This window comes from Anas platyrhynchos, chromosome 3 (assembly GCF_047663525.1).
Source record: "Anas platyrhynchos isolate ZD024472 breed Pekin duck chromosome 3, IASCAAS_PekinDuck_T2T, whole genome shotgun sequence".
NCBI classification, from domain to species: domain Eukaryota; kingdom Metazoa; phylum Chordata; class Aves; order Anseriformes; family Anatidae; genus Anas; species Anas platyrhynchos.
This window is the reverse complement of record NC_092589.1, coordinates 113,491,422-113,519,421: the sequence shown is the minus strand read 5'-3', so window position 1 is coordinate 113,519,421 and position 28,000 is coordinate 113,491,422. Positions and strand designations below refer to the sequence as shown.

At 44.9% G+C, this 28,000-nt stretch overlaps 3 protein-coding genes across 17 annotated transcripts in view; 2 read left to right on the top strand and 1 right to left on the bottom strand.

The window, feature by feature from the left end:
• ITSN2 (intersectin 2) overlaps positions 1-5,226 on the top strand; it is a 78,532-nt gene extending 73,306 nt beyond the window's left edge. For all 8 annotated transcript variants that reach the window (XM_072036507.1, XM_072036508.1, XM_038177371.2 and 5 more), the window contains 6 exons: positions 117-329; positions 1,202-1,323; positions 1,849-1,931; positions 2,092-2,175; positions 2,283-2,456; positions 3,760-5,226. In XM_072036507.1, the coding sequence (XP_071892608.1) occupies positions 117-329; positions 1,202-1,323; positions 1,849-1,931; positions 2,092-2,175; positions 2,283-2,456; positions 3,760-3,917 (834 nt within the window). In that variant the 3' untranslated portion in view covers positions 3,918-5,226. The remainder of the gene's footprint in view (positions 1-116; positions 330-1,201; positions 1,324-1,848; positions 1,932-2,091; positions 2,176-2,282; positions 2,457-3,759) is intronic.
• A 471-nt stretch (positions 5,227-5,697) lies between these two features.
• On the bottom strand, positions 5,698-15,539 carry FAM228B (family with sequence similarity 228 member B). 5 transcript variants are annotated; one of them, XM_013093391.5, is made up of 9 exons: positions 15,382-15,539; positions 12,765-12,869; positions 11,821-11,940; positions 10,092-10,166; positions 9,310-9,507; positions 7,658-7,747; positions 7,195-7,282; positions 6,960-7,104; positions 5,698-5,876 (listed from the first exon to the last, which is right to left on the bottom strand). In XM_013093391.5, the coding sequence occupies exons 1-9, from the start codon at positions 15,388-15,390 to the stop codon at positions 5,837-5,839; spliced, it is 870 nt and encodes a 289-aa protein (XP_012948845.1). In that variant the 5' UTR covers positions 15,391-15,539; the 3' UTR covers positions 5,698-5,836. The 5 variants fall into 5 exon arrangements, with proteins under 5 accessions (XP_012948845.1, XP_012948843.1, XP_012948846.1 ...); XM_013093389.5 differs by lacking the exon at positions 15,382-15,539 and adding an exon at positions 15,050-15,267; XM_013093392.5 differs by lacking the exon at positions 15,382-15,539 and adding an exon at positions 15,080-15,267.
• Positions 15,540-15,604: 65 nt separating this feature from the next.
• On the top strand, positions 15,605-27,599 carry TP53I3 (tumor protein p53 inducible protein 3). 4 transcript variants are annotated; one of them, XM_072036517.1, is made up of 9 exons: positions 15,605-15,850; positions 16,522-16,650; positions 17,581-17,718; positions 18,888-18,993; positions 23,042-23,184; positions 23,586-23,853; positions 25,052-25,264; positions 26,242-26,438; positions 27,193-27,599. In XM_072036517.1, exons 2-9 carry the CDS (start codon positions 16,534-16,536, stop codon positions 27,379-27,381), a joined length of 1,371 nt encoding a protein of 456 aa, XP_071892618.1. In that variant the 5' UTR covers positions 15,605-15,850; positions 16,522-16,533; the 3' UTR covers positions 27,382-27,599. The 4 variants fall into 4 exon arrangements, with proteins under 4 accessions (XP_071892618.1, XP_038033301.1, XP_038033302.1 ...); XM_038177373.2 differs by lacking the exons at positions 15,605-15,850; positions 16,522-16,650; positions 17,581-17,718; positions 18,888-18,993 and adding an exon at positions 21,905-22,320 and having other exon boundaries at positions 22,968-23,184; XM_038177374.2 differs by lacking the exons at positions 15,605-15,850; positions 16,522-16,650; positions 17,581-17,718; positions 18,888-18,993 and adding an exon at positions 22,037-22,186 and having other exon boundaries at positions 22,968-23,184.
• The last annotated feature ends 401 nt before the right edge of the window (positions 27,600-28,000 follow it).

The following is a 28,000-nucleotide window of genomic DNA, read 5'->3' as shown; positions in this document are numbered from 1 at the left end:
ATTAAGCAAAAGAGAAGAGGATTTTGAGCAGTTTGAGCAGTCTTCACTGTGAGGAGGAGCAAGGACTGATGCCTGCGTTAATTCACTGCCGCTAATGGATTTTTTTTCTCTTGTAGCAACCAGTTTTCAATTCCCTGACGAACTGCTTGGGACCACGGAAACTCCTGCACAGTGGCAAGCTCTACAAGGCGAAGAGCAGCAAGGAGCTGTACGGCTTCCTTTTCAACGACTTCCTTCTGCTCACCTACATGGTGAAACAATTTGTCTCTTCTGGCTCCGACAAACTCTTCAGCCCCAAATCCAACTCCCAGTTCAAAATGTACAAAATGGTGAGTGAGATAAGATGCCCCCGTGGTCACATTGATCCGGTGGGACCCGGCTGCTGCTGAGGAATGCTGTTTTGTCTGCTGGGATTCACCATCTGTCTGATCTTTTGCTGTCACACAGGCGTGTACTGGCAAACAGAACATGCAAATGTCATTCAATTTAACCCCCTGAAAAGGACGGGCTTCTTTGTCTTGGTTGAATGAATGCTTCCTTCCACTTTGTGCTGCAGGAGCAGAAATAGCATCGTGTCTACTCTGCTGCTGAGGAGCTCAGCATCATGTTCAGAATCAGGAGGCTTAACTTAAGCTTGTGGAAGCTTTTGCACCCACAAGAAAGTACTTGACCTTCTGAAAAAAGTAGAAGGTGCAGCGTGCTTGTGCCTTTCTAAAGTGTGACTGATTGTTTAGGTCTCCAGTGGCTTGAGCTGTTTTTTGACATATGCATGTTTGTTTAGGAATCCAAACAATGGCATGAGCCAAGTTTTTAAGAACTTCAGTCTCTGTGTCCACACAGCATGTGCTCACTGGTCAGTGTGCTCAATATTTTGGAGCTGGGGAGATAAAGTTCAGTATCAGGGCTGCTTTCAGACAGGGAACCTGGAAAATTGCTCTATGCAGGCAGGATTTCCAGTTCCACACTACATCTCTGCTTACAGTCCTGTCCCTTTCACAGAGCTCCGAAGCTAGGAGGACAGCGTGAGGCTTACTGACAGAGTAGTTTTTTCTTAGTCCATTGTTGCAATTTTTTATGGTGATCGTGATCTGGTTGTTCTTCCTGTGTCAACTTTAATTTTCCCTCCAGGAAAACCGTGTATTTAAATATCCTTGTCAAGTTTCTGGTGCCACTGCTACACTGATGTTTTCTTTCCCTTCAGCCTGTCTTCCTTAATGAAGTCCTCGTGAAATTGCCCACGGATCCTTCAAGCGATGAGCCAGTTTTCCACATATCGCACATCGACAGAGTTTACACGCTTAAAACTGACAACATTAACGAGCGGTGAGTAGCGCAAATGCAGGTGTGAGATGAACCCTCCTGAACGTGGCTGGGGCTGTTTCCAGTGAGCAGACAGGGGGGTCCTGAGCTCACAGGACAGGGTTCAGCCTCCCAGTCAGGACATGAAATTCCTCTGATTTGAATGGGAAGCTTTCTTTCACTTTGTTCTTCTTGTGTGGCCACTCTTGCAGTGGAATCCAGGTTCACACCGACTGCTCCTAGCTGTAGAGAATAGCTTGGGACTGCAAAGTCCCGCATCCCATAAAATTCTTCCCCAGTCCTAGTCAGTCTTTGATGTGGCCCAGCAGACTTTAACAAAACAGCAGTTCTGATTTCATTTATTTAGGCTGATAGGGAAATGTGGCATAAGATTGAATCCAAAACCTCTGTAGTAGTCCTTGAATTCACTTGCAATGCCTCTGAAATCCATTGGGGGAAAAATGGTGAAAGAGGTTGGGGCAAAGTCAGCGATGATGAGGAGTTCCCTGCTTGTGGTACAGCGCTCACCATAGGGATTGCTCTTTGCAGTACTGCCTGGGTCCAGAAAATCAAAGCAGCATCCGAGCAGTACATCGAGACCGAGAAGAAGAAACGTGAAAAAGCTTATCAAGGTACCAAGTTCCTGTTCCCCTCTCACCTCTGCCAGAAACTGGAGCAAGGCCAGTTCTGGAGGATGCCCCAGTGTCTGTGTGGGAACTCTCAGATCCCCAGATCTGCTGCCAGTTTTTCTGGTTACGGCCAATCCATTTATTTCTGGCTTGTCGTTCCCAGCTCGCTCACAGAAGACCTCAGGAATAGGACGCCTGATGGTGCACGTGATTGAAGCAACGGAGTTAAAGGCCTGTAAGCCCAACGGTGAGTGCGGGCAGGAGGCTCAGAGCGCTGCGATGCCTGGCAGGGCTCACTGAGAGGAGGGAGGTTTCTGCGCTGCTGAGGGATTTCATTGCTGCCTCTGTGTTTAGGGAAGAGCAACCCCTACTGTGAAATCAGCATGGGCTCTCAGAGCTACACGACAAGGACCATGCAGGACACCTTGAACCCCAAGTGGAACTTCAACTGCCAGTTCTTCATTAAGGACCTGTATCAGGATGTCCTGTGCATCACCATGTTCGACAGGGATCAATTCTCACCCGATGGTAAGTGCATGAGCCTTTATTTTAGGAAAAGAGCACATTTTTGTGACTAGGGACACAGAGTTCCTCACCAGTGGCTCCAGAGCCTGCAGATACACTTGCTTCCTGAGAAACGTTGTGTAGAAAAAATACTTAATTACTGAAGAGGTTGAATAGCCCCAGCAGTCAAGATTTGATCCCACTCTGGCTTTTGCATCAGAAGCAGAAGTATTTTCTGTCAAGCTGGGGAGACAGAAACTGAAAGCAGTTTTTCTCTGTCATTGTAGGCGGTGCCTGGAAATAATACTTTAGGTTATATTTGCACTGCAGTAGCTTGATAAGCTTGTGTGTTGGTTTTTTTTTTTCTCTTGGAAACGAAACATATTTTTGGCAGTCAGTAGCTTCTGGTGCTCTTCAAAAGTGCTTCTTCAGGGCTTTGACACAGGGTTAATTACTGCCAATTTGCAAGGTACTGCCTTGAGCCGAGCTGGATTATAGCTTCTTCGTCTTTTCTCCTGCAAGGAAATGTGACTTTGCCCTCTGCAAACACACTTTCTGTGGCTCAGCTGACGTGTGGCTGCTGGAAGGCTTCTTCTCCCAGCTGGAGAGCTGAGTTCCTGTTAAATGCACCTTGCAACAGCACTCTCTCATGCTTATATATGAAATGGCCATGAAAGAGGGCATTTCATTTCTGAATTGGACCCTATACCCGCTGTGGCATTATTTGTTCAAGGTTGCTGTTCTTGTATAAAAGAATGACTTACAAGCCTAATTACCAGGTGGCTGAGCCCAAATACTGCATTTTTTATGGTCCGTGGAGCACTGCAGCTGACTTGTAAATCGCTTCCATCACTCAATGCTGACATGGAAAACACTGGAAGTTGTGTTACTGAGAGCAATCTGTATTTTTAAAGCCCTTGGATCAAACTGTGACATAAAGGTGTATTTTCCATTCTAACACCATAGCACTTTGTCTTCTAAAAAACCCTTTTTTGTCACTGCTGGCTGATATACATGTACACAAAGCTGGGGGCCACTCAGCCAGGAAGCTTGGGAGCAGTGCTCTAGAACTGAATCCCTTTGGCTATAAGCTTGCTCTTTCTGTCCTGATTGTCACTTGTCATAAATTTGAATTGTTGCAGAAAGGAAAGTTCAAGTCATTAACAATAGTAGTACCGGGTGACTAGCCAAAGCTACGGTGTGAAGTCAGAGCCCGAGCTGCACTGAATTGTGCTGGTCTCCATCCCTGCTGGTTAACCTCCTGCTTTCAGATTTTCTAAGCTTTGTGTCTTTGCTTAATGACATCTTTTACTTGTTTGCCCAACAGATTTTTTGGGTCGCACTGAAGTTCCGGTAGCGAAAATCCGAACGGAACAAGAGAGCAAAGGCCCCACGACTAAACACTTACTGCTGCATGAAGTCCCAACCGGGGAAGTCTGGGTCCGTTTTGACCTGCAGCTTTTTGAGCAGAAAACACTCCTCTAAGAACACTTTATTAATTTATGAAGGACAAACAAAACTGACAGACTGAACTTTTTTTTTTTTTTTTTTGCAAAAGATTCTTTGCCCTAAGCTGGTTATTGAGCAAGAATTCCTGCTGCTTCCATGTTCCCTCTCAGTTACTGTTTCCCTTGCTGCGTTCAAAGTTGTTGTCGATCTATGCAAACACAGATGTTACTGTATGTACAGTACTATAGCTCAGTGCCTTTTTATTATGTTGGAAAATGTTGTTTTTGGATGCCAATGTTTCCTTTTTCAGGGCCATATAAAGTATTAAGCAGAAATGTGGCATCGAAACGCGCGTGTATTTTACCACTTGGTCTAACGTATAGACTGAGGAATGGTTTAGTTTAGAATCATTCCGTTTAAAACCTGAAAAGTGATATCCACTGGAATCTTCCTGCCTCAGGACGGTAGTTGTAAGGACTAAATGCTGAAGAAGCCTTAGCACTGGAGAGGTCTCCACTCTATTGTATATTCTGTAAGAATCAAGTGTAGTTTTTTACTTGACTTAGTTCTGCACTGAAATCAGTAACTGCAACTTGATTTTTTTTCTTTCTGCTTCTGTTTGGTTAATCATTCTCTGCTGAGACAATGTGGTTGTAAAGAGTTACTAGAAAAAAAAATATTTTAAATACTGTGACCCACAATAATGTGGAAAAATACTCCTCCATCTCTTGGTTTTCCTAAATGTAAGTTATTTGTGTACATTTCCTTGGTTTTGCAGACCTCCAGGTGAATCTTGAAGCTTTGACATTGCCAACATGTATATAGAGAGTAAAATATAAGTTTATTAATGTAATTTGTCTACAGATGTTTATTGATGCATAGTGATTTTTAAAAAGTATATTTTATTGTACAAGGGAATGTGAAATAATGAGAAAAGCTTCTAGGATTAAATTCAATAAAAGTTTATTAAAAGTTTAAAAGGTTTGGTTGGGGGAACTGTTAGCCCAACGGGAGTCTGTAAAATGAGACGGCTTGAAAGCAAAAACTTTCTCTTGGCACCAAAACCTGGGCTGATTGGAAAAAAAGTATGTAAAGGATTTGATACTTTGTAACCATTTACTGCCTCCTTTAACTGCTTTGTTGAAAAAGCACAGCATGCAGTTCTGGATAGTGCATGCCCTTGTTTTCCATGGGTGCTGCAATACCTCCCAATGTCGACAGATCCACACTTGACTGCCATCTGTGTCCCCCCCGTTACAGGGCTGAGTAAACCTCTGTTACTTTTAACAGTTTTCTGTGGTTCAGTATTTCTAATCCTAAATAAAACTAAATCTTGGCAACCCTTGATAGACTGTGTCTGTACGGTGGGAGACTGGAGCTGCTTCTGTGCTCAGGCCTTGCCACCAGAGCGCCTGTGCAGCCACAGCAGCAGGGAGACAAGGACCACAGCAGACACCATGCTACGCTGTTGGGCCCGTAATAGCCTTCTCAGTGCTTTCTAAGCAGCTCTGTTGCACACTCGTGCAAACCATGCACATCAGCAGGAGCACCTCCTTCTTGTTCCCAGGGAGCTTGTTCTTACCACCCCAGGAGACCTCTTTCAGCTCCGTGCAAAACGGCCGCAGCTGAAGCTAAGTGCAGGCTTTGCCATTCCCTGTGCACACTGCTGATATTCCCAGTTCTGGTAACATGAAATGCGTCAGGCTCGGGAGCTGTAGCTAGAGCCAGACGTGGGGATAACACGAAACTGGAAATGATGGGAGCAACATCTCCTACCTTCCTTTGGCTGCTGGTAACAGTAGTTCAGAAGCAGACGTTTCAGACAATGAGTTTATTGCAGGTTTTGGGGAGACCTGGCCTGCTACCACTTGCTTTGGCAGACATAATGCACATTTTCACATGGCACCTTCTGATGGCCCTGCTTGCCGCGGCAGTCAGCTGGAGGACCGGTGCCATCAGCTCTTGCTGTCTGTGTGGTGCTCCACGACTCGCAGCCTGTGAACACAAACACAAACCGTCGGCAGCTCGCTCAGGGCTAAGGCTGCAGAGCACAGCACAGCTTCCTGCACTACCTCTCTGCCACACTGAGTCACTCCAGGAAATGTTTGTCCTTGTGATTGGTTTTCCTTCTGGAACTTGCCGTTAGCCTGTAATTGCTCCAAGCATTACACCGGAGAAGGCCTTGGGCATAAAACTCCAGGGCAGGGGCGGAGAGGAGAGAGCGGGCCTGGCTCTGGGAGGGCATCCGCTCCCCAGTGAGCTCGGCTCTTCTTGTCACCGGGGAGCAAACTGCCTTTCAGTGTTGCACTGTGATGGCAGAGCCAGAGGGCTTTCAGAAAGGGGGAAACCAGAGCACTGGGACATGGGATGAAAAAAAGTCAGCAACTAAAATTAGAAAAAAAATCACTCTTCCCTGATCCCAAATGTTTCTCTCTCTCTCTCTCTCTCTCTGTGTTTCTCCAGCTCAGAGCTACAAAAGCTGAGAGCTGCTGCAGCCCCATTTTCTGAACAGCCTTCAGCTGTAGCTAGAATACCCCAGGGAAGCCAGGTGGTGAGTGCTCCAGTACAAGCACATACCCAGGGACTGTTTGGCAATTCATTTTCTGTCTTGTATCATATCCTCAAAGCATAAGTGAGCTCTGGTGTATTTTGAGCCCAGAGGTCCCTTCCAACCTCAGCTGCTCTGTGACACAAATATGACCCTACTCTGCTCCCAAAATCTAGAAAGTAATAGTTATAAAAACCACTACAGAACATTAAATCTTTTCAGATCTTGCAGTGAAGCATCCAGAAGGTGTTCCATGGCTTGAACTCTAGGGCTGGTTCCAGGCTGCATACAGGGAACACAGGAAATCTTCCCCTAAAGCCACTTACTTTCACTTGACCAGCAGTGCTCTACGTTAATATACCCTGCTGTCCAATCCATGCCTGAGGGCTTTCCCTCCACCGATGCTCCCTTCTCATGAGAAATTCAGAATAACGCAGAATTCAACATAAAATTTCAGTTTTAGCCAAACAGGAGAGACCTTACCCGCTGTAACTGTTGTGCTGCCTCTCAAGACACACATTAGCTCTCACCTCCTGGTCCGGTGGGCCTCGCTTGCAATGTAGAGCGGAGGGATCTTCAGCCAGGCCACGGCATCCATGCGCTGCCGGCTCAGAGGAAGCAGCGGCGGTTCTGCCTTACTGAGCTCGTTCACCTCTCTGGCTGAGCACAGCCTGCCTGACGGAAAGAAATGCTTCATGTGAGCACCTGCTGCCCTGAGGAAGGTGCCAGAAAGTGCTTCCAAGGAACACCGATCATTTAAGGTACCTGTCTCGCACTGCTTGACAATGCCTGTCTCAACAAACTTTCGCTGAATGGCTTCTAACAGAGGGTCCTGTAAGGCTGGTATTGAAACCTGTGAGGGAGGTGAGGATTGCAAGGATTTTGTCTCAAAGTCAGGCAAATGTGAGCTTCAAGGTTAGCACAGAGGAGAATCAACCTAATAATTGACATACAAGTAGTGTGGATTCACACCGTGTTCCCAGTGAAAATCATTTTCAGGCGCTCTTGGATTTAAATACAGTGGGAGCTGGCACCATAAAATTGATGTTTTAGCAAATCCTTTACTAGGTAGCCAAATAAGAGAGACCTTATCCACTCTAACTGTTGTGCTGCCTCTCGAGAAACACATTTGTTCAGCCAGCCTCAGAGCAGCAAGCCAGGAACACGCTGCCTCCTCTTTAACATTAACCTCCTGCGGTTACAGGGTGCACCTAAACCCAGGGCTAACCAAGCACGGCACCTTCCAGCACTCTGTGCTTCTCTGCAGGAGGAACGGGTCGTACTCCGCCGGGTCATAAGTTTCCAAAGCCACATAGCCCTGCAGGAGAAGTGGGTAGAGGGTCAGGTCTCAGAAGCTTTTGGGGATAGCACAGAGCATAGCACAAAAGCAACACATTGGAGGCAGTAAAAAAATAAAAAGGGTTTCCTAATTTTCACACACTGTGCCTCAGAAGGAAGGTGACTGAAGCGCAGCAGGAAAATACCTACACCAAATTTAATTTATTACAGGCATAAACACGTTAGAAGTGCTCTCACAAAGCATACAGAAATAAATATAGTCTAAAATGATAATCGCTACTAGGGCAGGCTAGGTAATAGAAATTCTGTTCAAGGAGAAAGGTTTTGGTAAGAGAAGGAAACATCTTAACAAGAAAAAAAGGTGACCAAGCTCCCACCAGCCTCATTTTTCCTTCAGATGAACGTTTCCAGCTTTCCTGTGGACACAGTTCTCCAGGGGCCTGAGCAAGGAGGGAGCATCCAGCCCATCGAGGTATCAGCCTTGTATAGTTCTTTCTGGAGGCTGGTGGTTGTGATTTCAAGCTCAGAGTTGGAAACCCCACACTTTGAACAGTTCGAGAGTGCTGCACCACACATTCAGACCCCAAAAATGGGAGCTACAGTGAGTGAAGAGAGGGCTGTGTTGATGGCGGCCTTCAGGAACAAGGCCCCAAGAGCCTGTGCTGCTCCCAGACCCTCAGCAAGTGCCTGGGCAGTGCCACAGGGTTTGAGCTCCCTGGAGCCTGGCAGTCCCCTGAGGGAGCACACAGCAGGAAGAAAGCCAAGAGACTGCACTGGGGAGTCGGACAGAAGAAAGAGGCAAAGTGGTGGGAGACGTGGAGGAGGGAGCAAAAGGAGGAAGAGGGAAGAGAGAAAAAAGAGACTGGAGGTTTATCACTGGTGCTGTTTGGGGAGAAGAGCATGTCCCAGGGCGCCAGCCATGGCTTTTGGAGGGCACCCTGACCGGGCACAGCAGCTTTGGGATGGGCTGATGCAGACCGAGATAAGGACAGCGCACACCCAATGTATCCTAAACGCCAGGACCTCGGGAGTAGGACTGATCCAGCCCGTGGTCATTAAGTGCAGTTTAAATGCATGGGGCTTTCACATCAGGCTTTCGAAAAAATAAACCATCTGCTGTCATTAAAACACCACAGCTCCCCCAGGGTTTTCGTTTCTGGACTGTAAAAGCTTGTTTACAGCCACATAAATCCGCTGTGCAGCGGTTTCCATTGACAACAAAAGCATGCCCTGTATATAAACCTGCTCTGTCCCTGGGAGATATCTAACCGCTCTTACTCTAGGCGTGCCATCCCAAGATGCAGGCAGCTGAGCCACGGAATCTGGTAAACAGGGATGAGAAATTCAGAGCGACACAAGTATTTCATACAGCCATTGTGATTCCTGTGAGTGCTGAGCACTGTGCAACAGCACCCACCTGCTGGGACTGTTCACCCACATGCACACGGAAGGAAACTGCTGGTGTCTGCTCCCAGCTTTTTTCCTTTTATAAAGCTTGACCGGTAGCACCCAAAGGCACAAATATGTTTCACAGCCCTCTACAAGCAACTGCTTCTATGACAGAAATTTACTTCTCGATACCTTCTTTTTGCAGTAGTTTAAATAGAGGGCGAGCTGTTCTTCCTTCCGTTTCTCTATTTCGTCACTCGACTGGCTGCCCATCTTGTCCTCGATTTTCTGCAGCAGCGGCTCTGAAACATCCTCAAGCCATTTCTTGTAGAGGATCTCCTTCTTCCTCAGATTTAAGAAATCATTGTGCCTCAAATACCTGTCCACCTCCTAAGTGAAAGATGGAAAATAAAACCCATACAGCGCGTTGGCCCAACATGTTAATGAGTCCCTGGGGGTGGCTGCACAGCCTGGCTAATCAGATCTGACTGGGCACTGCTGCCCTGCTCTCCATCCTCCTTTCTGCTCCTCCCTCTTTCCTCTTCCAAGCTCTTCTTTGCACTCTTTTTCTTTTTTTTAAGCTGTAGTGCAACACTAAGAACTAGTCACTTTTTTCACCCCAGGTTAGTGAGCTGAAATCTGTTCAGCGTGGGGGGCTGATAAGCACCAGACAGTGCAAGAGAGGCAGTGGGAGAAGGAGATCTCCTCCAGCAGGGGCAGTCTGCTAGATCAGGTCAGCCCTTGTGGCCTTTACTCAGAGGCCCCACCCCCAAAATAAAAGCTAAGTCACTAAAGAGAGAGGATTCTCAAACTCTTATTTCAGGTGTTACCACTTCAGTCCCATCCTGTGCTTCTAAATTTAACTTTCCAAGAATACAGATAATCGATATTTTATCACAGTTCACTGATGAAGAGAAAATTTTTGACATGCAGGAAAGCACACAGCAAGTGAGAAAAGACAAATCACTTCTTACCCTCACAAAATAATTTTCTCTGTCCAAGATGGCTTGAGCAGAAGCGATGATGCCTCTACTTTCATCAGGGGCTGCCTGACAAAACGCCAACAAAACACAAGAAGTAAAAGCAGGAGTGAGAGCTCCCTTTGAATTCAAAATAACTACTTGTGCTGTGATGAAAGGCAGGCAGCAGAAACACAGCCAGGGGGCCTTGCTGTGAGGAGCTGGATTCAATGTGGCAGCAGCAGCGTTTTGGGAGTGCAGGAGTTCCACGAAGGAGAACAGGTGGAAGAAGAAAGGTAACAAGAAAAAGACTTCCAAAGCAGGAAACTGTCTTGTTTCTGCCTTGCTCATAAATTTGCCTGCATCTTAAATCTCAGTGACTTTTGGGACATCAGCCAAGCTCTCCTCTAGCATCACCCTCATCTTACTCTTTCTGCAGATCATGAGTGCTAGGATACTAAAATATGGTTTGAGAACAACAGCCCTTGAAATGCTCTGCTGTTGTCAACCTGATTTGTAAATAGGTGTCCTGGTTTCAGTTAGAACAGAATTAATTTTCTTCCTAGTAGCTGGTGGAATGCTGTGTTTTGGCTTAGGATGAGAAGAGTGCTGATAACACCCCAATGTTTTAATTGTTGCAGAGCAGTGCTTATACTAAGCCAAGGACATCTCAGTTTCTTGCTCTGTCCTGCCAACGGGCAGGCTGGGGGTGCAGTAAGAGCTGGGAGGGGACAGACCCAGGACAGGTGACCCAAACTAGCCAAAGGGGTATTCCATACCATCTGACGTCATGCTAAACAATATATAGGGGTGGCTAGCCGGGGGGAGGGGGCCGGACTGCTCGGGGTTAGGCTGAGCATCGGTCAGCGAGTGGTGAGCAATTGCATTGTGCATCACTTGTTTGTACATATTATTAGTGGTAGTACTATTGTCATCGTTGTATTATTATTATTATGTTATTATTATTTTCCTGTCTTATTAAACTGTCTTTATCTCAATTCACGGGCTTAACTTTCCATTTCTCTCCCCCGTCCCAGAGAGGGATGGGGGAGGATGAGCGAACGGCTGCGTGGTGTTTGGCTGCCGGCCAGGTTAAACCATGACAATAGGTAATTTATTGCACCGTCCAGCTTATTAATTGCAACTCCGGCACCTAGTGAAGGAGCACAGGCAATACAGACCAAATTCATCTATCGTTTGTGGACACAGTCCTTGAAGCAAGGCAGGGAGGACAGGGCAGGAACTGGCAAGGACCATCAAAAAAAAGGGAGAAATCTGAATTTCTGGTGTGTATTAAGGCCCTTTCATTCTAATATCTGCAAAAAGTTGCATGTTATGTTCCATCTGACATATCTGCATCACTTAATCACAGCAGCTTTCTAAAACCAGGCAGGCCCAGGCATCTCCCCATGAGCAGAACATCAGCAGAACGCGCTCAGAGCACTGGGAGCAGGTGGGAACTCTGCCTTCAGGGTGACACAGCTCTGAAGCACCTGCACAGAGCTAGGCCCAAGCTTGGTTAGGTTTCATGTGGAAACTTCCAGCAAACTGAATCAGATGGAACTCAATAAAGCTACCTCACAGGGAGATAAGGGCTTGATAACCCCCCCCAGGTTACTATTTTCAGAGTTCTTTGTTCTGCTTCCCAATGACAGAGATATCTGAGACTGACAGAACCTTGCAAACAACCCTTTTCCATTCCTCCCTTCGTACTTTCCATTCTACCTCATTCCTCCACTCGTACCTTCACGTGACGTAAGCCCTTCTGTGTCAGCCAATATTTGGTGGCATTCTTCTTCCCAAAGAATCTGCTGCAGTCAAAAGTGTTCGCTGCATTGCTCCTTGCTGGGGCTGAGGGGAACCTCTGGATAAATTAAAAAAAACAAAGGGAAAGGTCTGCATAAAAAATCAACCTGCTTTGTAGAGATCAGGTTCTTATCTAGGATCCATGACCAAGCTACAAACTGGAATATAACCAAAAGTTCACCTACACTCTTCAGACCACAGTGCCCTGCAAACAGCATCATTCCTCTGCAGGAACAAAGCATCCTGCAGCCGTTCGCAGGAAGCTTCACGACCGGGGAAGAACATTCCACACACGTGGAACAGAAGCAATGGAGATCAGGATATCCTGATTTAGAGCAACGATTTGAATGGTTTGGACACTCTTCTTCAAATAAACATAGCTCTAGGTTCAATTCTGCAGTCAATTGAAGCAGCTCTTGTAATATCAAACCGCCACTTACTGAGTCTGCAGCCTAGTCATGCGTACCTAAGACAGGCTGCAATAGCATTTCTGAATTTGGTGCTGCTGACCAGCATTAAATTTGGGGATTTCTCTGGAAGGTTCACACAGGACTTGGATGCTGAAAGGACAGAGCACATGCATTTTCCTGTGAGACACGTTTCTGAGCACGCCTAGGAGGGAGAGACAAAAGCACAGGAATGTTGCTGCTAAGTGGGACTCTAATGGATTCAGGCAGATGCTAGTGCCAGCCCTGGCAAGCAGAAGGACAGGCGAGGTGGCAGGCTAGAACTTCAGGGGGTATCAGGTGCTGTTTCCAAGACAAGAACTCAACTACACCCACATGTCCTGCGTTCCCAATTGCAGGTCCTCGTTTCATGTGTCCTGAACTCTGGTTCTTCACAGACGAACTTACAGCTGAAGGCAGGCAGAAAATCACTCACCTGCCACAGCTTCTGCTGCTCCTGTTCCGTTACACAGCTGGGGCACTTCGGCCTCTGCTGCCAGGGAGTCTCTGGGCTACTCACAGCACACATTGTCGGATGAGTCTGGGAGAAGCATGAAAACATTCAGAAATATATAAAAATACTGTATAAACATGAAGAAGCTGATTTCCTTAGCATTCCAGACAAATGATGTTACAAATCTCCAAAGGAACTCTACCTGCTGCCAGCCCACGCCAACAGTGGTTTTGTATCACAGTAAGTTAAACGGAGGGAGACGAAGTATCGAGTTTATAGCCAGATACTCCCTCTGATAGGAACTGTCTCTTCTCATCTCCATGATAAATGGGCAGTAAATTTTGTTTCAAGACACAAAGTGATTCACAAATTACTCCAGAATGCTTGCCAGCTTTGAAAACGTTTCAGTCATCAAATTCCACCTCCTTTTACTTCTATCCTTTGTGCTTTTTTCAATTATGTAAAAGTGATTTCCAATAACCACGACGTTCCACCAAAGGGATAGCTGTATTTTCGTGGTTTTTAAAGTTCTGACAGATGAAGCTTACACTAAAGTACTAACTGATACCAAGCAGGAAATTCCATCTCCCCTATTACATGTTTACCAGTACATTTGGATTGATTTATAACGGAGACAGGAGAAACATGGAGATAAAATAGCCTTTACGGGAATTCCTATTTAAAATGCTACTTATTTCAGATTTACTGGAGAGGCCGTGCTTCCAGGAAATGATGTATTTACAGAATTATTTAGGCAAAAAGCAGCTCAAAATAAAAGCTTGCTCTATTATGATCAGACCTGGGAATATCTCTGACTAACTAAAATGATTGCTGGATACACATGCATTGCGGTTTGCTGTCAGCAGGATTAAAAATCATTTTTTAAAGGTTTCTCTTGCTTCATGAGTTCTGTTTAGCAGCACAGAATGTTCTCCCACGTGCTCCAATCCACACACAGGCTCTGCCTAAACACAGGTTTTTGCAGAAACTTTTGGAAGACAGATTAATCACTTCTGTGAGAAAAGGTAAGGATCCTTACACACATGCCTCAGTCCTCTCAAAAGCCCCTGTTCTGACAAAAGCCATTAAGAGAAGCTGCCCTGCAGGCTCACACAGAACCACAGAATCTTAAAGGTTGGAAATGACCTTCAAGATCAAGTCCAACCACACTTAACTTATTAAGTACAACTTACACTTCAACTTATTACCTAACGTGCAATTACCATGCTTAACAGGAATAAAAAGCAAAGCAAGATTACTTCTGTTGCTTGTGTGTAGAGAAAAAATCCTTACAGGCAGAAGAAATAGTAAAATTGCTAAGTAAAAATCCACCATGTTCATGTAAATTTTTTTCTCCCATAACAGAAATGCTGTTTAAATTAAAGAAACTTTCATGCATTAGAGCATACTAGCGTGAGGACCAGTATTTAATGCATACGAAATTTTCCAAAAGGGTTTCCTTCAAAATCTTCTGTTTCTCATCAGGCCTCCAGCAATTTTAATAAAGATTTATAGCATTGTAATTTTTAGTTAATTCTAAAGTGATGTAACGAGCATGCTAATTTTTTTTTTTTAAGACCAAGTCATGCTGTTGAGCTGTGAAGTACAAAAAGGAAGGGAATGCTCGTCTCCAAGGGAAAGAGCTGTCCCACTGCAAATAGCAGGAAAAAAAAAAAAAAAGTACTGAGTACTTGGAGCAAAACCAGCTCATTACGCATCCAACATACACAAAATGATCAGCTGCTATTTCTTAAGAGATCTTTTACACATATTCCCCTCTCCTCATCACACAGGGATGTCACCCCCTGCAAGCACAGCTGGGCACCTCTCCTGGTGGCTCTGCCCCCCCCTTATTCCTTCAGGTGCCTGGAGGAGGAGAGCAGCAGGGGAACATCAGCCTCTGAGGCAAACTGGGCACAAGCCTACAAACAGGACCTGGTAGACTGTGAATGAGATTTAGTGCATCTGGCATTTTGACATGATTTGAAACCTTGCCAGTTTTGGGCAGACAACCCAGACTGCTGGTTTGTGACAGAAGGAAAAGCATTACAACTGATACTGTGCAGGCATCTGGAGAGCACCTCCACCACCTGGTCCCTCCACTGCCTGGGGACATCAGTAACTGAGAACACCAGGGTCCCCTCAGGGCCACAAGGGCAGAACCGGGTCCCAGCACACCCTGCCCTGCAGCCTCCCGGGCCCTGAGGCAAAGCCTAAAGCCTGAGGCAAAGCCAGAGCAGGACAGCAGTGCCCCGAGCCCCCCTCACCAGGGCATCCCGGAGTGGGGAACCCCTCACCGGCCTCATAGGGGTGACCCCCAAGCTGGGATCCCCTCACCAGCCCCAGGGAAGCTCTGGGCAGCCGCCAGAGGAGGCGAGGTCAGCAGCCATGACCGCGCCTCAGGGCAAAACCACGGCGCCAGTCCGGTAGGAAAATGGCGGCGCCCTTCGCACCTCAGAGCCGCCTCACACACATCCCCCTACCCGAGTCCTTCCGCCTGAGGAAATAGTCCCTCCCCACTACCTCCCGCCTCTCGGAAGAGGTGGGACCCCCCGCACGGGCAGCGGCTCGGTTCGCCGGCCCCAGGGCAGGCACCCACCGGCAGCATTCCCGGCTGGAGCGAGGTGAGGCGAGACCGAGGAGCAGCCGGATCCCTCCGCGCCCACCGCCCTCACAGCCCGCGGCAACGCCAACCCGGCTCCCCGCCGACACGGGGTGGCCGCTCTCAACCAATCAGAAAGGGAGCGCCCCGCCGGCTGAGCCAATCAGGAGCCGGGTAGGGGACGGTCAGGGCGCGGTTGCCATGGCAACAGCTCGGCGGGGAAGGCGGGCGAGGGGCGCTGCCTCCTGTCAGCCAAGGCCCCTGGAGGGGTACATGCCCCTCACGCATTCTTGGTTTTAAAGTCAAATGCTTCCTCACTGCTCAAAAATTATTAATAAAGTGCTCAAAAATGATTCATAATTGCTGGCCCGATGTCCCTGTGGCAGGCTGTTGGCTACGCTAACTGATAAGCCTGACAGCTCTCCTTGATTGTGATACCTCATTTCCACCACCCTCGCGTTAAAAAGTAAATAAATCTAGAGGGTTTTCTAAATCTAGAGGAGATTTAGATTAGTTATAAGGGGGAAATTCTTTACTCTGAGGGTGGTGAGGCACTGGATGAGGCTGCCCAGAGGAGCTGTGGGTGCCCCATCCCTGGAGGTGCTCAGGGCCAGGCTGGATGGGGCTTTGGGCAACCTGGGCTGGTGGGAGGTGTCCCTGCCATGGCAGGGGGTTGGAATTAGGCAATCTTTAAAGTCCCTTCCAACCCAAACCATTGTATGATTCAATGATTCTGAGACTGTTGCTGCTTATGCAGACAGCCAGAGATATACTATCATGAGATAAATGTAGGGTTTACTTCTAAAAAGCATCCTCGTGGAGCTGCACAGACCCAAAGGTCTAACAACTGCCATGCTAGTGCTGAGCATTTAAAAGAAAATGGTGTTTGTTTCAGGCCCAGCAACCAATACTTCACACCCCAATTTCTGCTCTGATCTGCTGGCTGCAGCAAGTTTTATCTCATTCCTTAGTGTTCTGCTGTTCTCTGGTTTTTAGGATTTTTAATATTGTTATTTTTCTTATCTGAGGCTTAGCATTACTTCTGCCTAAATCCCTAAATTCTCCCTGGAGAAAGAACTCGTTTCCAATCTAAGAGGGGAGGAGAACGAACATTTATACATCTTTTTCTTTCCACAGAACAGATGGAAAATGAGCCAACTTCAGGCTTTGTTGAATGACGGTCTTATCAGAACAAAGCACGTGGAAAATGCAGCTATTATCAACATAAATGAAAGAAAAGTCTGTGCATCAACCTCTGGCTTTTATGTAAGTGATGAAAGAGTGTCCTGGGAAGTGGCAGCAGTGGTAGAAACTCCGGGAATCCAGAGCACAAAGTAGTGATCATGTCAGGGAGTTCTGCGCTATACTAAAGGGACCGGCAGCTTCTTTCAGCCTCAGAGCTTGAGCTAAATGGGTACAGCCTAGCTGCTGCTCTGAGAGCCATCTTCTGAAGCTGATTGCTAATTTCACACCTTTGATCTTTGGAAGAAAGATGCCAGTTAACTGGCATTTTCAAGGGGTTGTTTTTAAGCACTTGCACTCAGTGATCCCCCCCCGTGCTTGTAAAGCAGATGTTCTTATGTCCGTGTGCTGACACTGAGACATGCTGCTGTGGCATGGCCGTGTCCATACTATGACCCTGAAACAGAGGCTCGACCAAGTTGCTTCTGGGGAGCAGTCCTGACTCATTCTCATTTTCCAGGCTGTGCCTGTGAATTGCTGGCCCTGGCCAAATCTGTAGCTAGACTGTTATAACAGTACCCAGAAGTGCTCCTTGACACTTCTAGCTTTCTATTACGGATGTAGTTTATCTGTTTTTACTGTCTATCAGGTGATAAACAGCGCAGAATAACAGCACTTCTGCTTGTATTGTATAACATGATAAGGCTGAGTCCTACCCTTCATTGCCTTTTAACAGAGGGCTCCAGTCACCACTGGGTGTATCAATTCCCTAGAGAAGTGTTGGTGAGTAGTGGGACTGCACAGATAGTACCCATAGATTGAGCAGATTGTTTCAAATGAGATGTTAGAAATTCAGCGGACTCTATAGAAAGTAGGATCAATTTTGATTTTTTTTTCAACTCAAAAATATATTAATTTTAAGGGAACTATCAAAGAAAGTGGGAGGGTGGAGAACTGTTCATCCCTGCAAAGACGTACCCTTTCGGTCCATAACACTGTGCTGTTTGAACATAGGTGCCACCAGAGAATGCCATAAACCTGATCTACACTTTCTACAATAATTTAATGCAAGTCAGAAGGGAAGGACTCTACTTCAAGCAGAAGCACTATAAATGTGTCCGAGCAGATGAGGATTCCATCTATCTTAAAAACGTACGTTGACAAGAGCTATGGCAGTCCTGAAACCTTTGGAAACATCCTTTTTCTTTCACTGTCTGGTGACATGAATACCTTAACACGAGCTGAAAGCCTTCACATGCTTCTTTTCTTCTCTCTCTTAACATCACCTTTCCAGCAGTGGAATTAAATGGGTAGCACCATTATTTATTTTTCATCGATTATTTTTTGGTAATAAATAAATTATTATTTATTTTTCAACAAGAGAAGGTTTCACCCATGCTTTTCCTGGCACAACCACTTTACCCATGCTTTTCCTTTACCATGTGCCTTTAGAGCAAGCAAGGCATTAAGCTGCATCGTTGTGAGCTCTCTCTTTTCAGCTGTGGGCAAATGGAGATGTAAAACTTGGGCAGGATGCTTGGAGGATGCAATTTTAGTGACACTGGTGGCCATATTTCAGTGGAGCACTTATACTCTGTCCCTCAATAGTTGCATCGGAATTAGAAGTATAGCCCCCATGGTTAGTCTATATACTAGCTGCCTTTCGCTTTCAGTTAAGTGTTCCTCCTTTGAACTGTTCTGGTGTTTCCCTGGCGCTAAATGGTCCCTGCTTGTGTGCATATATGTGAATATTTACATCCCTGCATGTCCACCACGAACCCCTAACACCAGCTGCAGTGCCTGTTCGCCAGAGCTGTTAGATCAGCTTACCTTGTGGGATGCTGAAGCAAGCTGAGGAACCTGCAGAAAAGGCTGAGCTGGTTTTAAATTTGGACCCCAGTTCAGAAAACATGCAGTACTTCTCAGTGTCTTTTTTTCAGTCATTCTTACAAATCAGTGGGGTGGAGTTTGGGATGTAGGGTTCATAAAAACTTACGTGCTTTCATGTAAATACCTATTGCACTTGCACTTATTAATGCTTCTACATATGACTGAGCGTTACAGTAAAACTTCTTCAAAATGCTGTGCAATAACACATCAATCATTGGAAGTGAGGATAGGCGATACAAAAAAGCATTTGAGTGATTTGCTTTAATAGCCAGAAGTCTTCAAAACACTCATGGACGTGTGTTGTCTGCATCATGGCTTAGGCTTTGAGAGAGTATTTGAGCAAAAAGGTCTGTAATTAGCCTAAATTGTGAGGCAATATGCATGCACGTGTATTTTTTGAGAACCTTGTGCCATTTTTCTGTATTATCCAGCCAGATGGAGGCCTGATAGCTGTGAAGACCAATGCTTTCATCCTAATTGCTACTTACAAGGTGGGCATGTATCCCAGCGTGTGCGTGGAAGCTGTAGAGAAACTCGGTAAGATAAATAAATGCATTCGTGTGCCTGCATGTCAGTGTTTCACTGACTGGCTCTGCTCTCACAAACAGCTTCAAAAAATTAATCTGACAGACTACCAAAACCTTGGCAACTGAATACAGACTTGGGCTATTCCTGCATGGCTGAACCCTCTTCACTCATCACATCACACGTGTTCCAAAGCCTCCGGGGGTGTGAACAGGTTGCAGAATGGTCTCTGGCCTTGACCTTTGTGGTACAAGTTTTCTGTTAGTTGCACTTGAACACAGTGGGACCTGACAGTCACGTCTCATTGAACTCATACAACTAATCCTGACCCAGTGTCTTCTGCACACATCCTCTGGGCATTATCCTTGATATTCTGATTCACAGTCCGCTTCTTCAAAGCCAGTTTTGCTCTCTAAGGGTTTCAAACTTTCTTTCTCTGCCTACTCACCTTTCCTACACGTGAATCTTGAAACGTCATGAAGTTTTGTTTCCTCTCTCATGTTTTGTGTCACAAAGTACCTCTTCTCTAACAAGTGCCCATTTCCTTCCCTCTTCTGCTAAAGTTTCCTTTGTGTGCCCTCTCAAGTTTCTCTCTCTTGGCTTCAGTGTGTTAAAGACTTCATTTTACCATCTCTGCGTTTCCCATTTGAGAATATTGCAAAACTTTGCAGACAAACTGCAGAATCCTGATAGCATCTCAAACGTAGTTTTCTCTTTGGGAGGAGGTGCTGGCAAGGATTAAACCAGGGAGATAAATAACAGTTACACATCTCACTGCTGTAGTATATGGCTGACTATATCAAGTATACCATCATTCTGTCACATCATCCAGATGGATAAAATGCACAAGAGCTGATAGCTGTACTGATATAGCCTCAGCCTCAGCAGCCCTGGTTTTCAGTGTGGAGACTGAGGTATTTCTAAGGAATATTTTTGGACAAACAAGTTCAATCTTAATCTATGGATGTGCCCATTTCATTTCACCGAATAGTAATTAAATTCTAGACCTATTTTTCTCCTAGCATTTGTTCCTCACTTAGGTGTCTACAAGTAAGTGGAAATCATTTGTGTTTTGACTAAGCTGTTTAATCTGGAATGAGCTGTAAGACCATCAGTAATAAATTCTTCATCAAATCTTTTTTTTTTTTTTTTCAATAATTTGTAAGCTATGATCAAGAGCAGTTTTCCTGAGTAAAATCTAAGGTCTACATGTTTCCAGGGCCAGATTTCCAATGGTTTTGACAATGCATATTTTTTGGAGTTCTTGATGTTCTGGATGATTTCTCTGTGAAAACAAATGGCATTAGCTTTTCTTTGCATCTTAAGAGAGATTTCTGCAAATGACTTAGGTTTAAAGTGGTCAGTGTTTATTCTGTAGAATAAGTAATACCTCATGAATATATGCACCACTATTTTTAATGTGCAGCTATAAATGCTGATATTTGTTTTTCTGATTAGAGGCTGAGGTGGATCTGAGCTTGAAAAAAAATGTATCTCCATTACAGCAAGTCTGTGTATGATTTTAATCATATTTTATTGATTTTTTTTCCTTATTTTTTTTTTCCCTGTATTCTTATAGCAGACTACTTTAGAGACAAGGGCAGCTGACTCAGCAGAAGCCATGAACTTCATTGAGCTCAGAAGGACTGCTCACCAGGCAAATAAGTCTAGATGTTCGATGCGTTACCCAACTCCAGCAAGCACCTGCTGCTTTACCACACTCCAACTGCAGAGTGAAGGCTGTTTCCCCATTTTTATTTCAAGAACTCTTGAAGGTTCACTGCTCCCAAGAGGACTACCTTATGTGTGTATCACCCAAGTTTTTAAATAGAATTGAGTGATGTCCTCAAGATTGGGTTTAGGATGCTTTCCTTAATCTTTTGAGTGTTGTCTTTTAGCCCGTTTCTAGATAAGCACATTATTCATCTCCCTGAGCAAAGTAACTTCGCTCAGAGCATTTCTCTCAGCTATGTAGCATCGCAGACCCAAGGGACTACGGAAATTGTTACATTAACAGATTTTCAGTTTGCCCTGCATGCCCTTGAGTATTACAAATAAAACGCATTTTTCACATCATTTTTCTCTGTCACTGGCTGTTATAGAAAGTTATTTTAATCTGCAGTAGACTGCAAAGTTCTGTGAGGACTGGGGAGGAGGAACAATGTTCCTACCAGGCTATAATCAGATTGTCTATGCTGTAAGATATCAAATAATTCTCATTTGGGTGAACCCCTCACTGTTCAGACAACTGAGCTGTTTCACCAGATGAAGACCAGGTTCGGGAAGACCAGGCCCCATGATCTCATCTGCAGAAACAATTAAGCCACTAGCTCTTAGAGTTGTGTGAAAACACAGTCTTTTTTGCTATATTATTTTCCAAATTAATTTAGTGTCAAGTATAAGTTGAAATGTCTGAATCCCAAAATATCCAAATCAGTAAGAAAAGAAACCCACAGAAGAATCCCACACAGGAGCACCCAGATGAAAAACGATACCATTTTTAAATGCTTTGAAATGTCAGTTTCATTCCCTGAAAGCTCCCAAATACTCAAGATCTGGCAGTGAGGATATGGAGAAAGGCATAACCGATGAGAAATGGCAAAGCTCAGCCAAGAGGTGAGATCAGGCAGCTGAAACAGCAGGTAGAAATGCCGCGGGCTGACAGACGAGCCAGAGAACTGCAAATGCTGTGGTCTCAAAGGAACGAGAGCATGCTAAAAGACTCCACAGACAGAGCATGAGGGCTGTCACAGCTCAACATGCCCTTAATGCAATCCAGGTAAATCCAGTCTGAGCTATCCAGAGTCCAGAGGTTCAATGCTTTGCCCAGGAAGCTACAAACATGCACCCTGCAGATCCCTGCTCTGCCAGCAGTGGGGTAAAAGCACCAGAGCAAACCTCCCTGCGTGCTGGGGGTGTGTGTGCGATCTCCACCTCGGTGCCAAAGGGAAAAGCTGATTTCTGCCCCGACCTGTGGAATAAACCAGGTCCGTGGGGAGAAACACTGGCGAAATATTTCAGTATTTCTGACTCTGCTCACGTCTTTCCCTTCAAGGAAAACACAACCTCGTCCCATTCCACCCCGTGACTTGCTGGGGAATGGCAGATTGCAGAGCCTGGAGAGGAGGAAATCAGACTCTGCTCCCAGGGACAGTCAGGGCTGTTGCCATTGCAGAGGAGCTCTTCCCTTCTTTACAGCAAAAAGGTGGGTCCCAAACCGTGGTCAGGAGCCCTTAAAACTTGTTCCAGACCTCTGCGGGCAGATCTGACAGCTTGAAGGTGTCGTGCTCGGAAACTCGGTTCTCAACTCGTGCATTTCCCTGTGCATTTGAAAGCAACGTAGGTATTCATATCGTCACTACACAGGGGTTTTTTTGGTCATTTCGCGTTGGGCTGCTTCTAGCAGCAAAGCATTCAGACAAATGCAGGTTAGTGGACTGGTGAAAGAGGGACAAAAATGTCTTTAGCGTGGGATTTTTAATTGACTACATTTGAACAGATAAAGAGGGGAAAAGACCTGTTACAGGGCGGTATTGGGTGGATTTCCCACTGAAGTTTTGTGCTCATACAGACAAATTTTGTGGGACTGGATTGAGCAGTTTAGCCGAAAACAACAAATAGCCAGCCAGTCGAAGAATTAAAAGGATTAAAGTTGTATTTTATGCAGATAATTGGTAGCAGTTGTTTATTCAGCATACAACAGCCATAGAGCACCACCCTGTGGGGATTTACGTTCCTGGGGTTTCGAGGAGTTCATCATTCCACACCTCCAGCCTTGCAACGAATGATTAAGTAAGCACTAAGGTCATCGTGCAAGTGATTTTACAGAGGTCAGTCCCACATTCCTCTTCCTCGAAGAGAGCCTGGTTTGCCTGCACACATCTTTGGGCAGCAGACCTACATGGCATTCATATACTGCAAAGAATAGGAAATACCACGGACTTTCCCACTGTGATTCTCTCTTCTCCTCTTACGCTTCCACCCAGGGGAGATTGCTCCAGATTTGATTTTGCTGCTGGCAAAAACGAGGAGGTCAGAAACTGCCTGAGAAGATTTGTAGAGAAAATGTTGGCAGCCTATTTTGATTGCCCAGGAGGCCCAGAAAATCTCTATGTGAAAGAAGTGATGAAGCCACATCCAGGAGAAGGAGAAGTTCTTGTGAAGGTCTCCGCTAGTGCTCTGAATAGGGCTGATTTACTCCAGGTATGTGTAAGTTAAGCAGCTTTATGTATCTGAAAAGTACACCAACATTCAAGTCCACATCTGAAGTCTTTACAAATCAGAAGAGTTAAAAGAGCTCGAGCTTGGCAAGCATTTGTTTCTGAGACTTCAAAGGAAACATTCATAGGGCTAAAAGAAGAGATGTCTCTTGATTCAGTAGGTAAATGCTTTTATTTATGTTTTTAAGAATAAAACAGACTTAGTAACGAAACAAGAAGCATTGCCAAAGGACAGAAGATCCTTAAATTGCTGAAACACATAGTCCAAAATCAGGATGAAATAAAAAGACAATTGGGTAGGAGGCGTGCAAATAAAATCTTGCAGGTCATTACACTCATTGATGTGTGGCTTTTCCTTCCCTACCCTCTTCTGTTTTGTTTTAGAGGAGAGGGAAGTATCCTCCCCCCAAAGGAGCAAGTGATATTTTAGGCTTGGAAGCAGCTGGAAGCGTGGCTGGGCTTGGACCTGGCTGCAAGGGCCAGTGGAAGATTGGCGATGCAGTGATGGCTCTGCTCTCCGGAGGTGGCCAGGCAGAATACGTTACGGTACCCGAAGGCTGCCTGATGCCAGCCCCAAACGATATGACTTTAATTCAGGCTGCAGCCATTCCTGAAGCTTGGCTAACAGCCTTTCAGCTGCTGCATTTTGTAGGTGAGAGGTGCATTTCCAAATCTGCTCCATCAAAACAACTCGCCTTCATTTCTGCTATTAAATGCTCTCTTTGTTGCCCCCATCTGAATGCTGGTTGCCTTTGAAAACCCTTTTCTCTGTCACTCTATTCACATGGGCCTTTTACCTATCTGGCCAGACCCAAATTCTGAAATCTTGACCACAACATACTCTGTTGGCTACATATTTACAAGGAAGGATACAGAAAGCTGGCCAGTTTTTTCTTTTCATCTATGTGTCTCAGCTTGAATCATGATTTCCAGTAAGCCTAAACTCTGAAATGACTTACATGTTCTGCAAACAACTGAATACAAATCCTACTTGTAAAGATTTGTCTTCACTGCAAGCATGACCATATCGTGAATGTTCCTCACTCATTGCCTGTGGAATGATAGTAGACAACATCTTCTTGTACCTTGCTTCACAGAGGTGTTGTAGGAAACATTCCCTCTGAGCTGATTTTAAAAAGACATAAGCTTACACTCTTCACTTTTAAAATGTACTACAGAGGCACTACTAATAGCACTTTCCCAGGGCTTTCTTCAGCTGAGAGATATCCTTCTTCTGTCCTCTTCAGCAGTAGTACTTAAAAGCTGTAATAAAGAACATGAGTTACAAAGAAGGATCTTCCCTCACTACCACAAATTCAGACTTGATTCGAGCAGTGTTGCTTCCTGGGGGTCTGCAGTCAATTAGGATGATGACCCCATGATTATTATGATTATTAGGCGTCCCACTTCCAGTAGCAATCAGTAGGAAACAAACCAATGCATTAAGGCAAGGTGTAGATGGTAAGATGATAGGCAGAACTGGTCCTTAACATTACAAAGCATCTGTGTAGCATTTCTCCACTGCTAAGTGCTTGGTATTAACTCAGCAAATATTATTAACATTCAGCTAGCAGCAGTGGATGGTCCCAGTATAAAAAGGCTTGCTGCTCTCACCCTGGCAGCTTTGTCATGGATGCTCTACACTGAACAGGACCCAGTCAAAGTCGTTTCAAGTAAGTCAGTAAAATGGAGTCCTGTTTGTACACCGTGAGTTCTGTTCACTCTGGATTTGTTTAGGCATCTCTTTCAGCTTTCAGTATTTTCATCTATTCAGAATTTGCCACCTTGATCATGTTTTACTCCACTGATAAAGCCAACAGGGGAATCATTTCCCTTATGTCCTCGTTCAGGTAAAATACAGAAGGGGGAGAGAGTGTTGATCCATGCTGGAGCTAGTGGCGTTGGTATGGCAGCCATTCAGCTGGTAAAACTGGCAAATGCTATTCCCATCGTGACAGCAGGAACTCAGGAGAAACTCAAAGCGACAGCAAACGCTGGAGCAGCTGCAGGGTTCGACTACAAAAATGAAGACTTCAGTGAAAAGGTCTTGGCGTTCACCCAAGGTAAGAACCTCTGAGTGGAAGTCACAGTTGAGGAAGAATATGTACCTCCTAAAGCATATGCACATCACTCAGTTTCAACTGGGACTTCATCATCTTTTCAAAGAGACCAATTTTGCAGACAGGTATGATTCACTGCAAATTTTTCACGTTCCCTTTGGTGCTGAACAGGATGGGAATCCAGCAGTATTGAATCTGCTTTATTATGGATGGGGCCTTAAACAGATTTTGGCAAGAGAATGCAGAAAATCTTATGCCTTCCATTTCCCCAAAATAAGTTCCTGGCCAATTTCCATACTGAGTTACTAAATCCTGCTCTATTTCAATTCTATGCAATGTTCACTTCTTCCTATCCTAAACTCACTTTTCAGTACTGTAGACTACATTTTATCTTGGAAGTGATTTATTGCAGCTGGACTTGCAAAAATCACCTCCCAGGTTAGAGAATAGCAATTCTCTAATCAGGGGTTGATTTATCAAGGAGGAAAGATATCACCTTAATGAAGGAACAGACAGTAAAGATCCTGTTATCCTGTTCAGCCCAAGAATGTATCTTAGTTTAATTGGGCTCTGTTTTCTGCATGGGCTCCCTTTGGCTTTATGTTTATTTGGGGCATAAAAATTGTGCTGATATTATTGTTGCTTCTATAAGGAAGTGTAGCACTTGTATTTGTGTCTGATTATGGCAAAAAACTCTTACAGTTCTCTTACAGATAGAAAAAAAAATAGCTTTTTAAGCATTTGAGACAATTTATGACAGGATTTGTATCTGCTATCTATAATGATTCATTTTTCGTGCCTGATGCTAGGATTCTTTACAAATCATTGTGCCAATTCCTATTTTCAGCAGAAGGATTTAAATAAGAATTGCAAGATTGATTCTGTACCTACAGAGAAGAAGGTTTTAGTTTCACCTGAAATTACCCTACCTTTAGTGCAGCTCAACTATAATTGCCATTTTTTTTCTGTTTCTACTTGAGGTTCTGGCGTAGATATTATTTTAGATTGTGTTGGTGGCTCCTACTGGGAGAAGAACCTTAACTGTTTGAGTACTGATGGACGGTGGATTATTTATGGACTACTGAGTGGAGGTTATGTAAATGGAGATTTGCTTGCAAGGCTGCTTTCCAAAAGAGGGACCATTCATACAAGTCTATTAAGATCACGAGACAAGGAGGCAAGTAGTAATTATCAACAGTGTATATAGTTTGATCTTAAAATCTGTGGTAGTTTTGGGGTCCTTCTTTTGCTATTAGCACTAAAACAGAATCTAATGCATTATTACTAGAGAAAAAAAGCACCACCTTGAACTATCTCTACATACTTTAGAAACATTGCAAAAGTTACATTTTCCCTTTTCTACTTGTCTGAGATGCTTCCCTTTTGTAACTACTGCCACAGAGGTATGATACCCAAGACTTTTTAATATACTTCATGAATACCATAGTTTAAAGGTTTGTTCTAAGAAACAGAACTCAAGTGATCAGATGACTCAATCAAGTCTGGGGGGGGACAACGTACAAAAACCTCCATTAGGTCATCTACAGATATACTTCTCAATCAAGACCAAGTTTGATTCTACTTTATGTGGAAATTTCTCATCTATTACAGTAAAAGACACCAATGTAGAGCTTGAGGATAGACTGTCCATAATCCAATACATAATATTTTCAATGACCTTAACAGTTTGAGTTTTAAATGGTTCTGCACTGAGCTTAAACCACCTGTTTTGGAGGAGAAGCTCATTCCGTTAAAATATAGTTCATCTATAAGTTTTCTTTTCATTAGCAGCTTATACCTTTCAGATGTTTATGTCTGTCTCACTATGAAATGTCTGAGAATTGTATACATTTTGCATGCTGTGTTTAGAGATACTTCTGGGAATGAAATGACTAGAAATAATCTTCAAAACACTTTTATTTTTCCTTCAGTATAAGGAAAAGCTGGTGAAAGCCTTCACAGAAAACGTGCTGCCGTATTTTGCCCGAGGAGCCTCCCCTCGTCTCCAGCCATTTGTCGACAGCGTTTACCCTCTGCATGAGATCGCGGAGGCACACAGGGCAATGGAAGAAAACAGGAATATTGGCAAAATTGTCATTGAAATGCCTGTTTCAACTTAAAGTTCTTCTTTTTTTTTTTTTTTTAAGTGTCATCTTTAAAAGAAGATGAAACTACTGCTGTAGTTACTCGATGGGTAGGAGCACTACGGATGTTGTCAAAGCAGAGATTCTGCATTGTCTGTTTTTGGAATGATTCACTGTGGAAGGATTCAAAAATCGAGGCATAATGCAAAGCTTTACAGACATGTTTAATAAAAAAGACTCATGTTTCTGTGGAAGGACTCTTATGTTTTATTGTGGAAGGACTCAAAAAAAGGGGGGCATAAAGCAAAGCCTTGCAGGACACATTTAATAAAAAGATTAATATTGCAGCTCCAGCGTTATGCCTTGAACCCGTGAGCGAAAAAAACAAAACACCACATTTATTGCTCTCCTGAGCTCCCCAAACCCTGGTCCTGCCAGGGCAGGGGGGCTGAGCTAAGATGGCCGCCCTCCCCTCAGGCGGCCGGGGGCGGGGTCCCGCGCTCTGCAACGCGCGGCTCCTAGCGCCAGTAGCGTAGCGGTACGCCCCTTGCGTTACGTCTCTCGCGTCTCGTGGCTGGCGTTACGCCCCTTGCGTTACGTCTTTTGCGGTGCGCCACTCTCGTTACAGCCCCTTGCGTTACGCCCTTTGCGGCGC